Source organism: Babylonia areolata, chromosome 21 (genome assembly GCF_041734735.1).
Source record: "Babylonia areolata isolate BAREFJ2019XMU chromosome 21, ASM4173473v1, whole genome shotgun sequence".
NCBI classification, from domain to species: domain Eukaryota; kingdom Metazoa; phylum Mollusca; class Gastropoda; order Neogastropoda; family Buccinidae; genus Babylonia; species Babylonia areolata.
The window spans coordinates 480,872-502,716 of NC_134896.1; the positions used below are offsets into that span (position 1 = coordinate 480,872).

The 21,845-nt window shown below is 46.9% G+C and overlaps 2 protein-coding genes across 2 annotated transcripts in view; one reads left to right on the top strand and one right to left on the bottom strand.

The window, feature by feature from the left end:
* Window positions 1-21,845, bottom strand: part of LOC143295913 (general transcription and DNA repair factor IIH helicase subunit XPD-like) — a 112,465-nt gene that overhangs the window by 14,442 nt on the left and 76,178 nt on the right. The gene's annotated exons all lie outside the window — the stretch shown is intronic.
* Window positions 269-13,888, top strand: LOC143296415 (uncharacterized). Its single transcript, XM_076608314.1, has 2 exons — window positions 269-2,284; window positions 12,332-13,888. Exons 1-2 carry the CDS (start codon window positions 611-613, stop codon window positions 13,835-13,837), a joined length of 3,180 nt encoding a protein of 1,059 aa, XP_076464429.1. The 5' UTR covers window positions 269-610; the 3' UTR covers window positions 13,838-13,888.

Sequence of the window (21,845 nt, forward strand, 5' to 3'; positions counted from 1 at the left end):
TGTCTCATCCTGAATTTGTGTAAACTTGGCAATTAACAGCGAAACAATTGTCGAACACACACGGGCGCGCGCGCACGCACACACGCACGCACAGACAATATATTTCACAGAAACACACTGGCTTATTTTCGATCCGATACCCTTCGTCTCATTCCTTCCCACCTGTGCAGCGAACGGGTTGAACCGTGATTTGCATGCACCAATGGCCTCACAGGAAACAGTGCTGTCACGGCCAATGGGAGCACGTTACACTGGCCGCGGAGGGAAAACCAAAGCCGTGCAGAATCCAGACCAAACATTCGGTGCCTGTCTCTCTTCAGCGGCATCGCCGAAGAAGACAGAAAACCGAGCGTACGATGAGAAAGAGTCCTGCACTCGGCCACAATAGGCTGTGGGACCTCACGTGAGGCCAGGTCCAGCACAGACACCTGAGAGAAACGAGCAAGCCAGCGCACACACAGTCGAAACACTTCCACCATTGCTGTAAGTGTATCGTTGAAAGTCGTTTGCTCTGCCTCTGTGTTGTGCTGTTGCGTTGGGTTGTCGGCAGTCTGATATTAAACAAACAAAAAAAAACTTAACCTGATTTTTGCCGCTCAGAAAAGTTGTCATGGCCACAGCTGAACCAGTATGTGAGAGTAATGTTGAGACCGAGTTCACATCACCCACCATAACAAGTGATCAGCCCCCAGTACTTTCCATTTCCAGTCCCAACCACACCCCCACCACAGTCACACCCCCGTCCCCCACAGTGGTGGCAGAGCATGCCCCGATCTCCACACAGGTCACAGAAACGATCCCCGACACCACAGAACCACAGAAAGACTGCAGGGTTGTGGTGGATGATGATGCCACCCCCCAAGTCTGTCAGCAAGTGGAGATTGTCACAGAACAGGCCAACAGTGCTGAGCCATGCTTTCCCAAAATTGATGCTGTCTGGTCCATTAGGCAAGAACACAGCTATGAGCAGAAAGTCCACAGGCGCACAGAGAACAAGGGTTCCAACACGCCTCCCACCCGGCCACCGCCAGAACCAGTGCAGGACTGCCCGTCTGGCACACGCAGCATGGAGACGCAGCACACCCCCACACTGCCACAGCCCCAGGCTGCAGGAACAGGAACAGAGGGGCATAAGGTCCGCGGTGTGCACATGCCTCAGATCCTCAAGATCCACAACAAACCCAACAAAACATATTTCATCCATGACAGCCCAGACTCGGGCAGCAGCAAGCCCAAGTACCTGAACATGCACGGGGGCAAGTCTCAGCCAGTAGCCAAGTCCTACAAGACACTGAAAGTGCTGCAGCTGCCCTCGCACAGCTCCAGCCACTCTAGCTGGAACAGCTGCCTCATCGACCACAATCTGAAGCCCCTGCAGATCCAGCACAACCTGGAGCACAAGAACAAGGCCCTGGCCGTGCTCAAGCTGGAGACCCTCAGCCTCAAGTACCATGACGACTGTGAAGATTCTGCCCACTACTTCCACCCCCAGCCCCCACCCTCTCCGGAAAGTCCTTTCTCAGAGCGGGAGTGCAAAGGGAACGTGGTGATGGACGCAGTGGGGGTGGGCGGCCCTGACACCAGACATGGGGAGGAGGAGGTGGGGATGGACGCTGTGTATGTGGACGTGGACTCCGACCCCCGCAGCAACCCCGACTTCATGGACAGCTCCAGACAGGAGGAGGGGGGTGAGGGGGAGGATGGAGGGTGGGTGGAGGAGGAGGGCAGCGTGCACAGCCTGAGCATGGACCACTACCTGCCGGACTTCACCGACCTGCCCCCCTTTCACAACATCCCCATAGACCAGCCCGACGACCAGTACACCGAGCCCACGCTCCTCACCCCCTCTATCCACCACAACCTGTTTGACTATGACTGGCCCCCACCCTACCCCCCCTGGAACCAGCACACCCCTCCCTCTGCCTTCCCCACCCCTGTGGTCGCTGTGCCTGCGTCAGCCTCCACCTCCACTCTTCCCACCCCTACAGCCGTGCCTCCCTCTCCCCTCCCCAGCCACAGCCCCCTGATGCCAATCCTGGACTCCACAGCCCTGGACCAGTTAGTGGACACCACACCGCACCATGGGCAGACAACTGCTTCACAGCTGGCCGACTCTGCGGCTGAACCAGGGACAGCAACCCCCTTGTCTGGTGCCGGCAGTTCCACCACCACCCCCTTCAGCGCAGTCTCTATGCTGGATGTGAACAGTGCAGGCCCCCCACTCACCACCACCACAGCCACCAACGACTTACCTCTCAGAGCCAGCATCAAAACGGAAGTGCAGGTCAGTGGTGTGTCTGTGTCCACCCTCTAGTCCCTCACCACCAACTGATTTTAATCATTCAATCACTGTCAAACATACATTTTGTTATGGAAGCACACAACTGTCATCAGATCTCAGGTGGTTGGGTTAGATTATAGTCTTTTGGATGACACTGAACTTAAGTCCAGTGTGCAACATATGTAAAAGGACTCATGGCAACGAAGTTGTCCCTGGCACCATTCTGTTTAAAAATCCACTAAAAAAAAATATGAGGAAAGGAGATGGGACGTGAAAACCAAGTGTGCAATGAGAAGGAATGGGGTTTAAAAAAAAAAAATTAAAAAAAGAACACCTGAATATAAATGAAGACTAGAATGGTCTCTCCTCCTTTCACAAGACATATATTTATAGTCCATCATTTCTGTGTAAATGATGAAAGGAATAGTTAAAAAAAAAAAAAAAGAAGAAGAAGAAAAAAGCATATTCTACAGAGTTGGTATCTTTGTGAACAACTCTTATATTTATATAATTAAAAAAACAAAAAACAAAACAAAAACAAAAAAACACACTAATAAAGTAATAAGTCACTGTTCATGAAATCGCAGGGGGGTGGGGGTAAATGTAAATAAACCAACTATACACAAAAAATGAATATAAGGAAACAATTTTACAACAGATAAATTGTAAATATGATTAATCTAAACTGACAACAAAGGGTAAATATACATAAACTGACAACAGACAAACGCTAGGTACACTGTAAACAGGCAAAGGGTTAAAGGTCTCAAACATACATAAACTGACAATAGACAAAGGCCAAGTAAGCTGTAAACAGGCAAAGGGTTAAGGTCCCAAACATACATAAACTGACAACAAAGGTTAAGTAAACAGGCAAAGGGTTAAACATCCCACATCCCAAACTGATTCTGTCACAATGCCTCAAGGGTTCTAACCTTGTCAGACCCAAGTCCAACACCAAACTGATTCTGTCACAATGCCTCAAGGGTTCTAACCTTGTCAGACCCAAGTCCAACACCAAACTGATTCTGTCACAATGCCTCAAAGGTTCTAACCTTGTCAGACCCAAGTCCAACACCAAACTGATTCTGTCACAATGCCTCAAGGGTTCTAACCAACCTTGTCAGAAGTCCAACATCAAACTGATTCTGTCACAATGCCTCAAGGGTTCTAACCAACCTTGTCAGAAGTTCAACACCAAACTGATTCTGTCACAATGCCTCAAGGGTTCTAACCAACCTTGTCAGAAGTTCAACACCAAACTGATTCTGTCACAATGCCTCAAGGGCTACACAAAAGTAAACCCACATAACAGGCAATGGTATAATATATAAGGAAACTAACAACAAAGTGTAAATATAAGTAAATGGACAATTACACATACCATCAAAAAACCCAAACTGCCAAACGAAGGTTATTGACACTGACAAAAGGACTGGAGACAACTGACAGATGTCCCAAATTGGTAAGTGATGAGTGACCAAAACTGGTGTCACTGAAGGTGGAGACTGGACCCTGTATCAGCACATGTTCACCACAGAGATACAGTCCTGAATTGATACAGTGACGGCCTTCCCAGGTCACAGTCCTGAATTGATACAGACAGTGACGGCCTTCCCAGTCACACAGTGACACACTGCACAGTGACACACTACACAGTGACATACTGAACAGTGACAGCAGTGATGCACTACACAGTGAGACTGCACAGTGACACACTACACAGTGACACTGCACAGTGAGACATTACACAGTGACACTGCACAGTGAGACATTACACAGTGACACACTGCACAGTGACACACTGCACAGTGACACTACACAGTGACACACTGCACAGTGACACACTGCATAGTGACACACTACACAGTGACACACTACACAGTGACACACTGCACAGTGACACACTGCACAGTGACACTGCACAGTGACAAGGCAGTGACATACTGCAGTGACAGCAAGAACACATTGCATACTGACACACTGCATAGTGACACTACACAGTAACATGCCAGTGACACACAGCACGGTAATAGCAGTGACACACTGCATGGCAACAGCAGTAATACACTGCACACTGACAGCAGTGGCACACTGCACAGTAACATGACAGTGACACACTGCACAGTGACACAGCAGTGACACACAACACAGTGACACAGCAGTGACACACAACACAGTGACAGCAGTAGCACACTGTACAATGAAAGCAGTAACACATTGCACAGTGACAACAGTAACACATTGCACTGTGACAACAGTGACACACCACACAGTGACAGCGGTAAGACTGCACAGTGACACTACACAATGACAGAAGAACACCGTACAGTGACACAGCCAGGGAATTGATTCTGACCAGTGACAGGCCTCCGTCCTGCTACACTGAAGTCCTTAACATGGACGTTGATACCAACAGCATTGTTGGTGACATAGTCCTTAACATGGACGTTGATACCAACAGCATTGTTGATGACACAGTCCTTAACATGGACGTTGATACCAACAGCATTGTTGGTGACATAGTCCTTAACATGGACGTTGATACCAACAGCATTGTTGATGACATAGTCCTTAGCATGGATGTTGATACCAACAGCATTACTAGTGACCTCACTGCAGTGCTTGACATGGTCATTGATACCAATATCATCACTGGTGACACCACTAGAGTCCTTGACATGAATGTTGATATCAACAGCATTACTAGTGGCTTTCACAGCAGAGCTGGGCACCACAGGAGGTGTTTCAATGTCTGACGCACTGCCCACACACCTGAGGTGTTTCAATGTCTGATGCACTGTTCAGTCACACCTGAGGTGTTTCAATGTCTGACGCACTGTTCAGTCACACACATGAGGTGTTTCAATGTCTGATACACTGTCCACACACCTGAGGTGTTTCAATGTCTGATGCACTGTCCACACACCTGAGGTGTTTCAATGTCTGACGCACTGTTCAGTCACACCTGAGGTGTTTCAATGTCTGACGCACTGTTCAGTCACACACATGAGGTGTTTCAATGTCTGATACACTGTCCACACACCTGAGGTGTTTCAATGTCTGATGCACTGTTCAGTCAAACACCTCAGGTGTTTCAATGTCTGATGCACTGTACAGTCACACCTCAGGTGTTTCAATGTCTGACGCACTGTTCAGTCACACCTGAGGTGTTTCAATGTCTGACGCACTGTTCAGTCACACACATGAGGTGTTTCAATGTCTGACGCACTGTTCAGTCACACACATGAGGTGTTTCAATGTCTGACGCATTGTTCAGTCACACACCTGAGGTGTTTCAATGTCTGACGCACTGTTCAGTCACACACCTGAGGTGTTTCAATGTCTGACGCACTGTTCAGTCACACACCTGAGGTGTTTCAATGTCTGACGCACTGTTCAGTCACACACCTGAGGTGTTTCAATGTCTGACGCACTGTCCACACACCTCAGGTGTTTCAATGTCTGACGCACTGTTCAGTCACACACCTCAGGTGTTTCAATGTCTGACGCACTGTCCACACACCTCAGGTGTTTCAATGTCTGACGCACTGTCCACACACCTCAGGTGTTTCAATGTCTGACGCACTGTTCAGTCACACACCTCAGGTGTTTCAATGTCTGACGCACTGTCCACACACCTGAGGTGTTTCAATGTCTGACGCACTGTTCAGTCACACACATGAGGTGTTTCAATGTCTCACGCACTGTTCAGTCACACACCTCAGGTGTTTCAATGTCTCACGCACTGTTCAGTCACACACCTCAGGTGTTTCAATGTCTCACGCACTGTTCACACACCTCAGGTGTTTCAATGTCTCACGCACTGTTCAGTCACACACCTCAGGTGTTTCAATGTCTGACGCACTGTCCACACACCTGAGGTGTTTCAATGTCTGACGCACTGTCCACACACCTGAGGTGTTTCAATGTCTCATGCACTGTCCACACACCTCAGGTGTTTCAATGTCTGACGCACTGTCCACACACCTCAGGTGTTTCAATGTCTGACGCACTGTCCACACACCTCAGGTGTTTCAATGTCTCACGCACTGTCCACACACCTCAGGTGTTTCAATGTCTGACGCACTGTTCAGTCACACACCTGAGGTGTTTCAATGTCTCACGCACTGTTCACAATCAACAGTCCACTGATGGCATCATAAACACGGGTCAAAGAGCAAGTCACGTACACTGCTTTACGAATTTACATTGACTCAGGGGTGGGGCTGGAGGAGGGTGGGACTGGGTTGCAGAACGGGTGGGGAAGGTGGTGGTTACAGGCTATGATGAGGATGTACCTCCCTCCCCCCGCCGCTTCCCCCACCACCACCCCCACCCCCCCTTCTGGTCCGGACAACACAGCCACAGTTGTCAGGATACACGGTCTTACAAACAGATACGGGTGCATGGCATTTCTCTGCACCTCACTGACACATTGTCGGGAGCGCGGAAAGCCCTGTTAAAAGAGGTAGGGGAGCGCGTAGAGCCCTGTTAAAAGAGGTAGGGGAGCGCGTAGAGCCCTGTTAAAAGAGGTAGGGGAGCGCGGAGAGCCCTGTTAAAAGAGGTAGGGGTGGCTCAGTTTCGCGATTTCCATCTGCCCCCTCCCCTCCCCCTTCTTGTCATTCACATTCCCAGTTTCTACAACAGCGTTGCTGAAACGACGCGCGCACACGCCAGTTTGCATGCATGCACGTGTGTGTGAAGGGACGAGTCTTTCGCGGGGTAGGGGTTGGGGGGGGGGGGGGTGTTGGGGAGGGGACGGGGTAGACAGAAGACAATAAAACCGTCTGCAAAGTCGGCGAGTCTTTCAATGGCCGAAGGGCTGGAAGGTGGGAAGGGGGAGTGGGGGGTGGCCTTGATCCTAAAAATAACCCACAGCACGTGCACGCAACCGCAGGCTGTGACTGAAGTGGTTTGAGACAAAGAGGGAACTCACGACAACCCACAGAAGACAAGGGAGGGAGGGGGTGGGGTGTGAGTTCTCATCACCACCCAGTCAGTCGGTGACAGTGCGGTGGGTGTAGTGTGCACGTCACTCACAACACTGCACTGAGCGTCTGTATCCAGTGGTCAGCCATTGTCTTCACGGCAGCCATGAGTTCCCTCAGACGTCACCCCTTCTTCGCTGCAGTAAGTCACAGGGGCAGGGGGTCAGGGGTTACACGGCAGAGGTCAGGCTGTGTGCACATGCCCATGCCGCTGACCAAGCACTGTCCGCGAATCCTCCCCCTCACGACACGTTTGTTGGAGCTGTGCCAGCAATCCGTCCCCCCCCCCCCCCCCACTCCCCACACCCTCTCCCCCAAACACACAGTACATGTGTCTGTTGTCAAAGATTTAACTTGGCCTGTTCTGAAACGTTTCTGCTTTTCTTCTGGTTTATTTCTCTCCTGGCACCCTGATTGCCAGTCTGTTGGGTATACTATATATTGCCAGTATGTTGGATATATTATATTATATATTGCCAGTATGTTGGATATATTATATATTGCCAGTATGTTGGATATATTATATTATATATTGCCAGTCTGTTGGGTATATTATATATTGCCAGTATGTTGGATATATTATATATTGCCAGTATGTTGGATATATTATATTATATATTGCCAGTATGTTGTATACATTATATTATATATTGCCAGTATGTTGGATATATTATATATTGCCAGTCTGTTGGGTATATTATATTATATATTGCCAGTCTGTTGGATATATTATATACTTTTTTTCAGTTCAAATAATGTCAAACGGTGAAATTTTATAGTGGAAAAAAAAAAGCTGAAAAGAACAGTGCAAGCGATCTTCAAATATCAGTCTTGAAAAAAAACAAAAACAACAAAGCCAGTTACTTCAGTTTGAAGGAGACACGATCTTCAAATATCAGTCTTGAAAAAACAAAAAACAAAGCCAGTTACTTCAGTTTGAAGGAGACACGATCTTCAAATATCAGTCTTGAAAAAAAAACAAAAAATACAAAGCCAGTTACTTCAGTTTGAAGGAGACACTATCTTCAAATATCAGTCTTGAAAGAAACAAAAAAAAAAACAAAGCCAGTTACTTCAGTTAGAAGGAGAGATTGTAGTTTTGAGCACTGGCTCGGGTCCTTGTCATGTTTTTTAGATTAACAGTCAGGCTGCTGTCAGAATGATAAAAACTTTCTTCAACCTTTTTTTTTTTTTTTCACTTTTGCTGTGTGTTGGAGCACATCCAACTGAGGGCAGTGTGTAAATGTTAATTATTAGTCTGTGTCAGCATTTCCATGTATTTGCTGTGTGTGTAAATAATGTTGGTCTGTGTAGAAGCATTTCCACAGAAGTGTTTGCTGTGTAAATAATGTTGGTCTGTGTTGAAGCATTTCCATGGGAGTGTAAGTTGTAAATAATGCTAGTCTGTGCTGGAGCATTTCCATAAATATTTGCTGTGTGTAAATAATGTTAGTCTGTTATAGCATTTCCATGGGAGTGTTTGCTGTGTCTGAATAATGTTAGTCTATGTTGGAGCATTTCCATGGGAGTGTTTGCTGTGTCTGAATAATGTTAGTCTGTTGTAGCATTTCCATGTGTGTTTGCTGTGTCTGAATAATGTTAGTCTATGTTGGAGCATTTCCATGTGTGTTTGCTGTGTCTGAATAATGTTTGTCTATGTTGGAGCATTTCCATGGGAGTGTTTGCTGTGTCTGAATAATGTTAGTCTGTGTTGTAGCATTTCCATGTGTGTTTGCTGTGTCTGAATAATGTTAGTCTGTGTTGGGCATTTCCATGTGCGTTTGCTGTGTCTGAATAATGTTAGTCTGTGTTGGGCATTTCCATGTGTGTTTGCTGTGTCTGAATAATGTTAGTCTGTGTTGGGCATTTCCATGTGTGTTTGCTGTGTCTGAATAATGTTAGTCTGTGTTGGGCATTTCCATGTGTGTTTGCTGTTTCTGAATAATGTTAGTCTATGTTGGAGCATTTCCATGGGAGTGTTTGCTGTGTCTGAATAATGTTAGTCTATGTTGGAGCATTTCCATGGGAGTGTTTGCTGTGTCTGAATAATGTTAGTCTATGTTGGAGCATTTCCATGTGTGTTTGCTGTGTCTGAATAATGTTAGTCTATGTTGGAGCATTTCCATGTGCATTTGCTGTGTCTGAATAATGTTAGTCTGTGTTGGGCATTTCCATGTGTGTTTGCTGTGTCTGAATAATGTTAGTCTGTGTTGGAGCATTTCCATGTGTGTTTGCTGTGTCTGAATAATGTTAGTCTATGTTGGAGCATTTCCATGTGTGTTTGCTGTGTCTGAATAATGTTAGTCTGTGTTGGGCATTTCCATGTGTGTTTGCTGTGTCTGAATAATGTTAGTCTATGTTGGAGCATTTCCATGGGAGTGTTTGCTGTGTCTGAATAATGTTAGTCTATGTTGGAGCATTTCCATGGGAGTGTTTGCTGTGTCTGAATAATGTTAGTCTGTGTTGTAGCATTTCCATGGGAGTGTTTGCTGTGTCTGAATAATGTTGGTCTGTGTTGGGCATTTCCATGTGTGTTTGCTGTGTCTGAATAATGTTCGTCTGTGTTGTAGCATTTCCATGGGAGTGTTTGCTGTGTCTGAATAATGTTGGTCTGTGTTGGGCATTTCCATGTGTGTTTGCTGTGTCTGAATAATGTTAGTCTGTGTTGTAGCATTTCCATGGGAGTGTTTGCTGTGTCTGAATAATGTTGGTCTGTGTTGGGCATTTCCATGTGTGTTTGCTGTGTCTGAATAATGTTAGTCTGTGTTGTAGCATTTCCATGGGAGTGTTTGCTGTGTCTGAATAATGTTGGTCTGTGTTGGGCATTTCCATGTGTGTTTGCTGTGTCTGAATAATGTTAGTCTGTGTTGTAGCATTTCCATGGGAGTGTTTGCTGTGTCTGAATAATGTTGGTCTGTGTTGGGCATTTCCATGTGTGTTTGCTGTGTCTGAATAATGTTAGTCTGTGTTGTAGCATTTCCATGTGTGTTTGCTGTGTCTGAATAATGTTGGTCTGTGTTGGGCATTTCCATGTGTGTTTGTTGTGTCTGAATAATGTTAGTCTGTGTTGGGCATTTCCATGTGTGTTTGCTGTGTCTGAATAATGTTAGTCTGTGTTGGGCATTTCCATGTGTATTTGCTGTGTGTAATGTTCCTTTTATCCTACGGTGCACCGCCTATGTCCTTCATAACATTTCACATGTTCCAAGGAGTGTTCCCTCAAAATTTAGAAATGGTCCCCTTGTCTTGAGAAGTACCCCCATATCTTGAGATGAGCATCTGTGTCTAAAGTAGTGCCCTTATGTCTTGAGAAGTGCCCGTATATCTAGAGAAGTACCTACCATATTCTGAGAAGTGCCCATTTATATCTCAAGATGTGATCCCCATGTCTAGAGAAGTGCCCCATTTTTCTTGAGAAATTGCCCCATATATCTTGAGAAATTATCCGCATGTCTGAAAAAGTGCCCCCATGTTGTGAAAAGTGCCCATAATTATATGTCTTGAGAAGTATCATCATTTGACATGAACTGCCCCCTATGTTGTGAAAAGTGCCCATTATTATATCTTGAGAAGTATCATCATTTGACATGAACTGCCCCCTATGTTGTGAAAAGTGCCCATAATTATATGTTTTGAGAAGTATCATCATTTGACATGAACTGCCCCCTATGTTGTGAAAAGTGCCCATAATTATATGTTTTGAGAAGTATCATCATTTGACGTGAACTGCCCCCTATGTTGTGAAAAGTGCCCATAATTATATGTCTTGAGAAGTATCATCATTTGACATGAACTGCCCCCTTGCTCAGAGAAGTGCCCCCATGTCTCGAGAAGTTATCCCACATCTAGAGAAGTGATTCCTTGTATTGAGAAGTGATCCCTTGTCTTAAAAAAAAGCCCCTATGCCTTGAGAAGTGATCTCCATATCTTGGGAAGTGCCCCCAATGCCTTACGTCAAGAAGTGCCCTTATATCTCGAGAAGTGCCCCCATGTCTTGAGAAGATATCCTACATCTTGAGAAGTGATCCCATGTCTTGAAATGTGATCTCTTTGTGTTGGAAAGTGCCCCCATGCCTTAAAAAGTGCCCCAATATTCTAAGAAGCGCCCCCATGTCTTGAGAAGTTTTCCCCATGTTTTGAAAAGTGCCCATATCCTAAGTGTTGAGAAGTAATCCCCATGTGTCCACTGATGTACTACAGGTCTGATTCTGGGATTCTGGAAACACAATGCACATTGTATTGTATTGTGTTGTATTTATTACTTTTTGTCACAACACATTTCTCTGTGATAGATTTTGAGATGCTTTCCCCATGGACAGCACATCAGTACAGACAACAGTGCAGTGCCACCCTTTTTTTCTTTTCTTTTTTGTCTGTTTTTGTAAGTGTATTTGTTTTCCTATCAAAGTGAACTTCGTACATAATTTTGTTCCAGCAACAACCCTTTTGTTGCTGTGGGTTCTTTTACATGTGCTAAGTGTATGCTACACACAGGATCTCAGTTTTTCATCTCATTAGAATGAATTGTGTCCAAACCACCTTTGGAGGTCTAGTAGAGTGGGAGGAGATAGTGGTGAGCATAGGATTCAATCACGTTGGCTGAAATTCTCTTGTTTCCTAAGCGGACGTGTTAGCACTGGGTCAACACTTCATTTGGTCATGATCGCTGAGCTGGCATGTTTGTAGGATTAATTACAATATGGATATACATCATTACATGTATGCCCAGAAAGAAAACAAAAAAATTCGTATCCAAACCCAGCACACAGAAATATAAATTCAGTGGGCAGAAAAATCACAATTAAAAATGAAAAAAAAAATTGTATTGTTTACATTTCCTCAAAAATGAATAAATACAACAGTCACAAGGATGTTCTACAACAGACCACAATAGATTAGAAATTGCGCTAAGAAACCTTAACACACACTAAAACATGCTAACATATGCACAGCACGCTGTGACACACACACACACTCACAGAGGAGATACACCGACATATGTGTGATGTGGTCATGTACACAGGCTAATTTGAGTCATGATTTCTGTCCCCCCTCTCAGAGCACATGGACTGACCCAGTGGAGAACACCCCGTCCCCCACTGCCACACCCACCATCCTCCAGTCGCAGCCAGTGTCGGGGGACAGCTGCCTGCCCACAGACAGCGCCATCTCCACGGCGCTCATGACGGCCTTTGACCTGGACTCCCATCAGCCCTCAGGTCCCACTGACAGCCATACGTCGACCTCCAAGAGTCATGTGCCCTTCCCTTATCCCGACCACCCCTACTCTGATGCCCCCTACCCCGACATGGCCTACACAGAGCACCCGTACTGTGACCCTCCCAGTCAGGGGTATGGGGAGGGGGGAGGAGGAGGCTCCATGGGCTGTTCCAGCAGTTTCCTGTCCCCCCCGCCCAGCGTGGAGCCGCAGGCGTCACAGCGCAGCACGCCCTGTCCCGACGAGAGTGGTTACCTGACCATGGAGGATCCGGACCTTCAGTCCCCCGCCACCCTCTACTGGCCCCACCGCCAGCCTCCCCCCCCTCACCACCACCACCACCACCACCACTTCCCCCCCTCCTCATCCCAGGAGGACATGGACAACAGCTACAACACGGTCAACACGGGGTACCCGGCCACAGTGACGTCCGGGTACGTAGAGGGCGGGGGCTACCCCTACACCCACCAGGACTCGCACTACCAGACCCTGAACCAGACAGCCAGCACAGCCACCATCAACAGCAGTGGCAGCAGCAGCAGCAGCGACATCATCTACTACCCCTTCAACGACCTGATGCAGCTCAACCCCAGCCTGCTGGGCTCTGACTGCGATATGTCTGTCCAGTATGTCCACCCCCACCCCTACCCCCAGCACACAATGTCCGACTCCTGCTCTGACTCTGGCCTCAGCACCCCTTACCTTGACCAGGGGGCAGCAGGACGAAGGCGAGGGAGAGGAGGGGGGCGGCCGCGGGGAGGAGGGGTAGGGGGAGGGCGTCAGTGCCCATCGGGTCAGATCCAGTCCGACCAGATCAGCTCCTCCCTTCACCGCCAGCTGCAGGCTCAGATGGCAGCGCCCCCGAAGAGACAGTACCGACGCCGCAACCCTGATGGTCGCAGGAAGTCATCGTCGTCCCTGTCCCGACTGCCCCGGTGCGGGGGGGTGCTGGAGGGTGGGGGTGTGGGAGGGGAGAGGAAGGGTCGTCACAACGAGCCGCTGAACCAGAAGGCGGTGGACATGATGTACGAGTGGTACCGGCAGCACGAGGACAACCCCTACCCTACCAAGGAGGAGAAGGAGATGATGGCGCTGGAGGGTGGCATCACCACCATGCAGGTCAAGTCCTGGTTCGCCAACAAGCGCAACCGCTCCAACAACACGCGGCCCAAGGTGCAGAAGCGTGCTATGGAGGAGAAGCTGATGCAGATCTACAACCAGCTCTCCAAGACAGAGGGTGCCAGCGTGCAGGAGGGAGGTAACTCCTTCATCATCAAGGAGCTGTCGCAGATCATCCACAACAAGCTGGAGCCTGACAACCCGACGACAACAGAGAGCGCCACCTGACCTTGCCAGCCTGATGACAGACCAACCTTCACCTTGGCAAAGACATGACACTGGCCACGTGTTCCCCCCCCCCCCACCCCCCTTTCTTTCCCCAGAATTCCCCAGTAATCCATCTTTCCCCAGCAATTTGTCTTTCCCCTCAATCTACAGCAATTTGTCTTTCCCCTCAATCTACAGCAATCAGAATTCCCCAGTAATCTTTCCCCAACAATCCACAGCAATGTGTCTTTTCCCTCAATCTACAGCAATCAGAATTCCCCAGTAATCTTTCCCCAACAATCCACAGCAATGTGTCTTTCCCCTCAATCTACAGCAATCAGAATTCCCCAGTAATCTTTCCCCAACAATCCACAGCAATGTGTCTTTTCCCTCAATCTACAGCAATCAGAATTCCCCAGTAATCTTTCCCCAACAATCCACAGCAATGTGTCTTTTCCCTCAATCTACAGCAATCAGAATTCCCCAGTAATCTTTCCCCAACAATCCCCAGCAATGTGTCTTTTCCCTCAATCTACAGCAATCAGAATTCCCCAGTAATCTTTCCCCAACAATCCACAGCAATTTGTCTTTCCCCTCAATCTACAGCAATCAGAATTCCCCAGTAATCTTTCCCCAACAATCCACAGCAATGTGTCTTTCCCCTCAATCTACAGCAATCAGAATTCCCCAGTAATCTTTCCCCAACAATCCACAGCAATGTGTCTTTCCCCTCAATCTACAGCAATCAGAATTCCCCAGTAATCTTTCCCCAACAATCCACAGCAATGTGTCTTTTCCCTCAATCTACAGCAATCAGAATTCCCCAGTAATCTTTCCCCAACAATCCCCAGCAATGTGTCTTTTCCCTCAATCTACAGCAATCAGAATTCCCCAGTAATCTTTCCCCAACAATCCACAGCAATTTGTCTTTCCCCTCAATCTACAGCAATCAGAATTCCCCAGTAATCTTTCCCCAACAATCCACAGCAATGTGTCTTTCCCCTCAATCTACAGCAATCAGAATTCCCCAGTAATCTTTCCCCAACAATCCACAGCAATGTGTCTTTCCCCTCAATCTACAGCAATCAGAATTCCCCAGTAATCTTTCCCCAACAATCCACAGCAATGTGTCTTTCCCCTCAATCTACAGCAATCAGAATTCCCCAGTAATCTTTCCCCAACAATCCCCAGCAATGTGTCTTTCCCCTCAATCTACAGCAATCAGAATTCCCCAGTAATCTTTCCCCAACAATCCACAGCAATGTGTCTTTTCCCTCAATCTACAGCAATCAGAATTCCCCAGTAATCTTTCCCCAACAATCCACAGCAATGTGTCTTTTCCCTCAATCTACAGCAATCAGAATTCCCCAGTAATCTTTCCCCAACAATCCACAGCAATGTGTCTTTCCCCTCAATCTACAGCAATCAGAATTCCCCAGTAATCTTTCCCCAACAATCCACAGCAATGTGTCTTTTCCCTCAATCTACAGCAATCAGAATTCCCCAGTAATCTTTCCCCAACAATCCACAGCAATGTGTCTTTCCCCTCAATCTACAGCAATCAGAATTCCCCAGTAATCTTTCCCCAACAATCCACAGCAATGTGTCTTTTCCCAGATTTCCCCAGTAATCCATCTTTCCCCAGTAATCCACAGCAATATGTTTTCCCCCACGATCAGAATTCCCCAGTAATCCAGCATTCCACAGCGAGCTGTCATCTGTTGTTGAACACTGTCCACTGGCAGGGGAGTGAACTGCTGTCTGAACTACCTCACTGTGTGTGTAATACAGTCTGCTGATGACAGTGACCGACACCAGACCTTCAGTATATCGCCTGTTTTCCCCTGTCAACCTTCTCTCACTTTCCTGTCTGCAACTTAATCCAGGACAAAAGTTGTCACACACTGTTGCTTATCTGTCAACAGGTTGCTATGGAAACTGCGCAATTTTGTTGTCCTTCAGTTTGCTTTATGGATGGCAGAGACACTGTCTGGGCTTTCAGTGGATGGCTGAAACAGATCTGAACAGTTGTGGCAAACCAGCAGGCCTTGGACATGCCAGGCAAATGTCAGCATTACTCTTATTTTTCTGTCACTTTTTTTTCATTCATTAGTTTTTGTTGTGATTGTTCTGATTAGTTAGGAAAAAGACTGTGTCCTGACTGGTTAGGACAAAGGTTGTGTCCCTTCCTGAAGGTGACTTTACAGGTTATGTCCCTTTGTGCAGAGGTGACTGAACAAAGTCCATGTTCCCAGCACCAGGAAAACAGGCCATGAATCAAATGACACAAGAGAAACGGCTGTACATTTTCTTTCCAACGCATACGATGATTAGCAGAAAAGAGGAAACAACAGTGTATAATTGTGTTTTTCTGCACAAGAGAGTGATGTATCCCGCACCATGCTGTCTGACAGGCCAGCAGGAAAAGCAGCCATGTTGGTTTTTGCCGCCAGTCATGGCTGCGGTGCTGGGTGACAGAGGGGAGGTGTGTGGTGTAGGATAGGGCCATGGTGACGACCATGAGTTCATCATTTTACATTTTGCATGCCTTCTTCTGTTCCTTTGTACATTTTCAGTTGAGCTCTTTGATGTGCTTGTTTCATGTTTTGCTCTTGACTGCGAGTGTGAGGGAGGTTTTGGTTTGTTTTTGATCTGATGACATCACGGTGAGGAAGAGTTTGGTTTGTACATTGCAAAAGAGTTTTTGTATGATTTTGGGTTTGTATTTCTGACGAGGCTGAGAGTTTTCTGTTGTAACTGTCAGTTTGTCAGCTGTTGTTTGTGTGCTGAAGAGAAATGCAATCACCTCTGGGGTCTGTCTGCTCAAGAGCTGGGCCACCATGGGAACTGCACTGAATGTTTCATTTCCTGCCCCCACCCTTCCACCCCACACCCCCACCCTTCCATCCCACACCCCCACCCTTCCACCCCACACCCTTCCACCCCACACCCCCACCCTTCCACCCCACCCTTCACCCTTCCACCCCACACCCCCACCCTTCCACCCCACCCCACCCTTCCACCCCACACCCTTCACCCCACCATTCCACCCTTCCATCCCACACCCCCACCCTTCACCCTTCCATCCCACACCCCCACCCTTCCATCCCACACCCCCACCCTTCACCCTTCCACCCCACACACCCTTACATCACACTGACAGTCATTGATCTGTCCCACTGTTACCTCCAATAGAGTATAACTCAGAACGAAGCTGGTAGAGCATAAAATAAAAATTTTAAAAAATCAACTTGTTTCTTCCCTCTGTTTTCTTGTGAGAAAACATGCCCCAACTTTCACTTTGATTCCTGGCATCCACAGCCTGAAGTGACTCCTGGATGGAGTCATCAGGGGACAGGCAGCGGCAGCACACTGTGCCACACTGTGGACTGTTGTGTGTGTCTGGCAGTGACTACACACCTGCCTTTTTTTCACCTGTCACACTGTGGACTGTTGTGTGTGTCTGGCAGTGACTACACACCTGCCTTTTTTCACCTGTCACACTGTGGACTGTTGTGTGTGTCTGGCAGTGACTACACACCTGCCTTTTTTTCACCTGTCACACCGTGGACTGTTGTGTGTGTCTGGAAGTGACTACACACCTGCCTTTTCTCACCTGTTACACTGTGGATTGTTGTGTGTGTTTGACAGTAATTACACAGCTGCCTTTTTTCACCTGTCACACTGTGGACTGTTGTGTGTGTTTGGCAGTGACAACACACCTGCCTTTTTTCACCTGTCACACTGTGGATTGTTGTGTGTGTTTGGCAGTGACAACACACCTGCCTTTTCTCACCTGTTACACTGTGGACTGTTGTGGCGTGTGTTTGGCAGTGACAACACACCTGCCTTTTTTCACCTGTCACACTGTGGACTGTTGTGGTGTGTGTTTGGCAGTGACAACACACCTGCCTTTTTTCACCTGTCACACTGGACTGTTGTGGTGTGTGTTTGGCAGTGACAACACACCTGCCTTTTTTCACCTGTCACACTGTGGACTGTTGTGGTGTGTGTTTGGCAGTGACTACACACCTGCCTTTTCTCACCTGTCACACTGTCGAATGTTGTGGTGTGTGTTTGGCAGTGACAACACACCTGCCTTTTTTCACCTGTCACACTGTGGACTGTTGTGAGTTTTTGGCAATGACTACACACCTGCCTTTTTTCACCTGTCACACTGTGGACTGTTGTGGTGTGTTTTTGGCAGTGACAACACACCTGCCTTTTCTCATCTGTCACACTGTCGAATGTTGTGGTGTGTTTTTGGCAATGACTACACACCTGCCTGTTCTCACCTGTCACATTGTGGCCTGTTAAGTGTGTGTTTGGCAGTGACAACACACCTGCCTGTTCTCACCTGTCACATTGTGTACTGTTAAGTGTGTGTTTGGCAGAAACTACACACCTGCCTCTTCTCACCTGTCACATTGTGGACTGTTAAGTGTGTGTTTGGCAGAAACTACACACCTACCTGTTCTCACCTGTCACATTGTGGACTGTTAAGTGTGTGTTTGGCAGAAACTACACACCTGCCTCTTCTCACCTGTCACATTGTGGCCTGTTAAGTGTGTGTTTGGCAGTGACTATACCTGCCTTTTCTGTTTAGTTTGGACACATTGTTTGGATGTCACACATTCCTATTTTGTTTGGATTATCTTTTTTTCAAGCATAGTTGCTCATATTTTGTGACAACTTGTAACCGCTCAGGGCCATATGACCGCTTCATGTGGTGATCTCCAAGTTAAGGGTGTCAGTATAAAACCTAACGGTGCTATGTGCAGCATAAACACACATATGTTAATAGTGTGAGTTGCCACAATCAAATCCACTGCTAATTCCATGCAGGATAGAGAATGCTGAGGAAGTGATTCTGGTTCAACAGACAGCACAATACAGAATTCAGTGAAAAGTTGACTCTGTTTTATGTGTAGTTGTATCCTTATCATGTGACAAGTGTGCAACAATATGCTGACTGATTGTGTCGTCAAAACTCTTAATGATTTTCTGTTGGTTCATCTGATGTTAACTGTGGACTGTTTTTGTTGTAAACTGTCGACTGGTTTGTAATTACTCGACTGGTTTTGTCCTAAAAATGTAATTTAGGTTGTGGACTGTTTGGGTTTTTTTGGGTTTTTTTTAAAACTGTGGACTGGTTTTGTTAACATTACTTGGACTTTTTTTTTGTGGGGGGGGTGTAAACTGTGGATTTTGTGTGTATGTAAATTAAAGTTGTAGACTGGTTTATTGTAAACTGAGCACTGGTTTTGTTGTAAATGTAAGGTGTGGACAGGTTTTGTTGTAAATACAGTGTTCACAATGGTGGTAGTGTTTATTTGTGGAGAAATGTGTCTGAAAAGATGCTGACATTACCAGAATGCTTCCTTTTTGTCTGCCTTTGTTTCAAGAGCACACCTGTATCTTTACATAAGTGTTTCAAGAGTAAGCCTGTACCTGTTTCAAGAGTACATCTGTGTCTTTACAGGTTGCCTGTACCTGTTGCCTGTTTCAAGAGTACTCCTGTACTTGTCTGATTCATGAGTACATCTGTACCAATGCATGAGTTTCAAGAGTACACCTGTACCTGTTTCAAAAGTGTCTGTGCCTATTGCTTGACATTGAAGGTAGACCTATAAAATGGGCGCTGTAAGCTGTAAGGTCCATGTGATGATTGCCAGACACTGCCAGACAGTTCTGTGACTTCAGTCACTTTTGTCTCCCCCCCACCTCCCTCCATCCCCCATTCACCCACTGCCATATTATTATGGATTCTTATATAGCGCCCATTTGCCGTTAATGCTTTACTAACGGTCATTTAAAATAGGCTGATTCTTATATAGCGCCCATCTGCCGTTAATGCTTTACTAACGGTCATTTAAAATAGGCTGATTCTTATATAGCGCCCATCTGCTGTTAATGCTTTACTAACGGTCATTTAAAATAGGCTGATTCTTATATAGCGCCCATCTGCCGTTAATGCTTTACTAATGGTCATTTAAAATAGGCTGATTCTTATATAGCGCCCATCTGCCGTTAATGCTTTACTAACGGTCATTTAAAATAGGCTGATTCTTATATAGCACCCATCTGCTGTTAATGCTTTACTTACGGTCATTTAAAATAGGCTGATTCTTATATAGCGCCCATCTGCCGTTAATGCTTTACTAACGGTCATTTAAAATAGGCTGATTCTTATATAGCGCCCATCTGCCGTTAATGCTTTACTAATGGTCATTTAAAATAGGCTGCCTTGCTGGGAAGAGCCAACAGATGGCTGCTTTTAGGCATTCATCATTCATTTCCTGTGTCATTCAGTCAGGCTTAAATCATACGTACACACACACAAGTATATCACAGTGGATTCTTCTGCATTTCCATATATGGTGGCTGCATGGTTGTTGGAAGGTGATGGCAGAAACGCTGCACAGATGTTCAAGTGTGTCTCTCCACCGCCTCCATCTCATGTCATCAACATCGTAATCATCATCACAGAAAACATCAAGATCCAAACTGCTTCATCGGCACTTACATTTCTTCCCCTTCTGTGCCCCCTCTCCAACACCCCCTCCCCTTTCCCAACAAGCAGACGACAACCAGCAGCAGTGTTTGAGATCAGACGACAACCAGCAGCAGTGTTTGAGATCAGACGACAACCAGCAGCAGTGTTTGAGATCAGACAACCACCATGATTGCGTATTGTGTTGGAGGTGTGCAAAGCTACGGTCCATGCCCAGCACCTTGTGCGTATTGTGTTGGAGGTGTGCAAAGCTACGGTCAATGCCCAGCACCTTGTGCATATTGTGTTGGAGGTGTGCAAAGCTACGGTCAATGCCCAGCACCTTGTGCATATTGTGTTGGAGGTGTGCAAAGCTACGGTCAATGCCCAGCACCTTGTGCGTATTGTGTTGGAGGTGTGCAAAGCTACGGTCAATGCCCAGCACCTTGTGCGTATTGTGTTGGAGGTGTGCAAAGCTACGGTCAATGCCCAGCACCTTGTCATGTTTGTTGTGAGTGGAGACACCAAGCAATGTTCCATGCCCAACACCTTATCGCTGTGCTTGTTGTGAGTGGAGACACCAAGCAATGTTCCATGCCCAACACCTTATCGCTGTGTTTGTTGTGAGTGGAGACACCAAGCTATGTTCCATGCCCAACACCTTATCGCTGTGCTTGTTGTCAGTAGAGACACCAAGCAATGTTCCATGCCCAACACCTTATCGCTGTGCTTGTTGTCAGTGGAGACACCAAGCAATGTTCCATGCCCAACACCTTATCGCTGTGTTTGTGAGTGGAGACACCAAGCAATGTTCCATGCCCAACACCTTATCGCTGTGTTTGTGAGTGGAGACACCAAGCAATGTTCCATGCCCAACACCTTATCGCTGTGTTTGTTGTGAGTGGAGACACCAAGCAATGTTCCATGCCCAACACCTTATCGCTGTGCTTGTTGTGAGTGGAGACACCAAGAAATGTTCCATGCCCAACACCTTATCGCTGTGCTTGTTGTGAGTGGAGACACCAAGAAATGTTCCATGTCCAACACCTTATCGCTGTGCTTGTTGTCAGTAGAGACACCAAGCAATGTTCCATGCCCAACACCTTATCGCTGTGCTTGTTGTGAGTGGAGACACCAAGCAATGTTCCATGCCCAACACCTTATCGCTGTGCTTGTTGTCAGTAGAGACAACAAGAAATGTTCCATGCCCAACACCTTATCGCTGTGCTTGTTGTCAGTAGAGACACCAAGCAATGTTCCATGCCCAACACCTTATCGCTGTGCTTGTTGTGAGTGGAGACACCAAGAAATGTTCCACGCCCAACACCTTATCGCTGTGCTTGTTGTGAGTGGAGACACCAAGAAATGTTCCATGTCCAACACCTTATCGCTGTGTTTGTTTTGAGTGGAGACACCAAGCAATGTTCCATGCCCAACACCTTATCGCTGTGCTTGTTGTGAGTGGAGACACCAAGCAATGTTCCATGCCCAACACCTTATCGCTGTGCTTGTTGTCAGTAGAGACAACAAGAAATG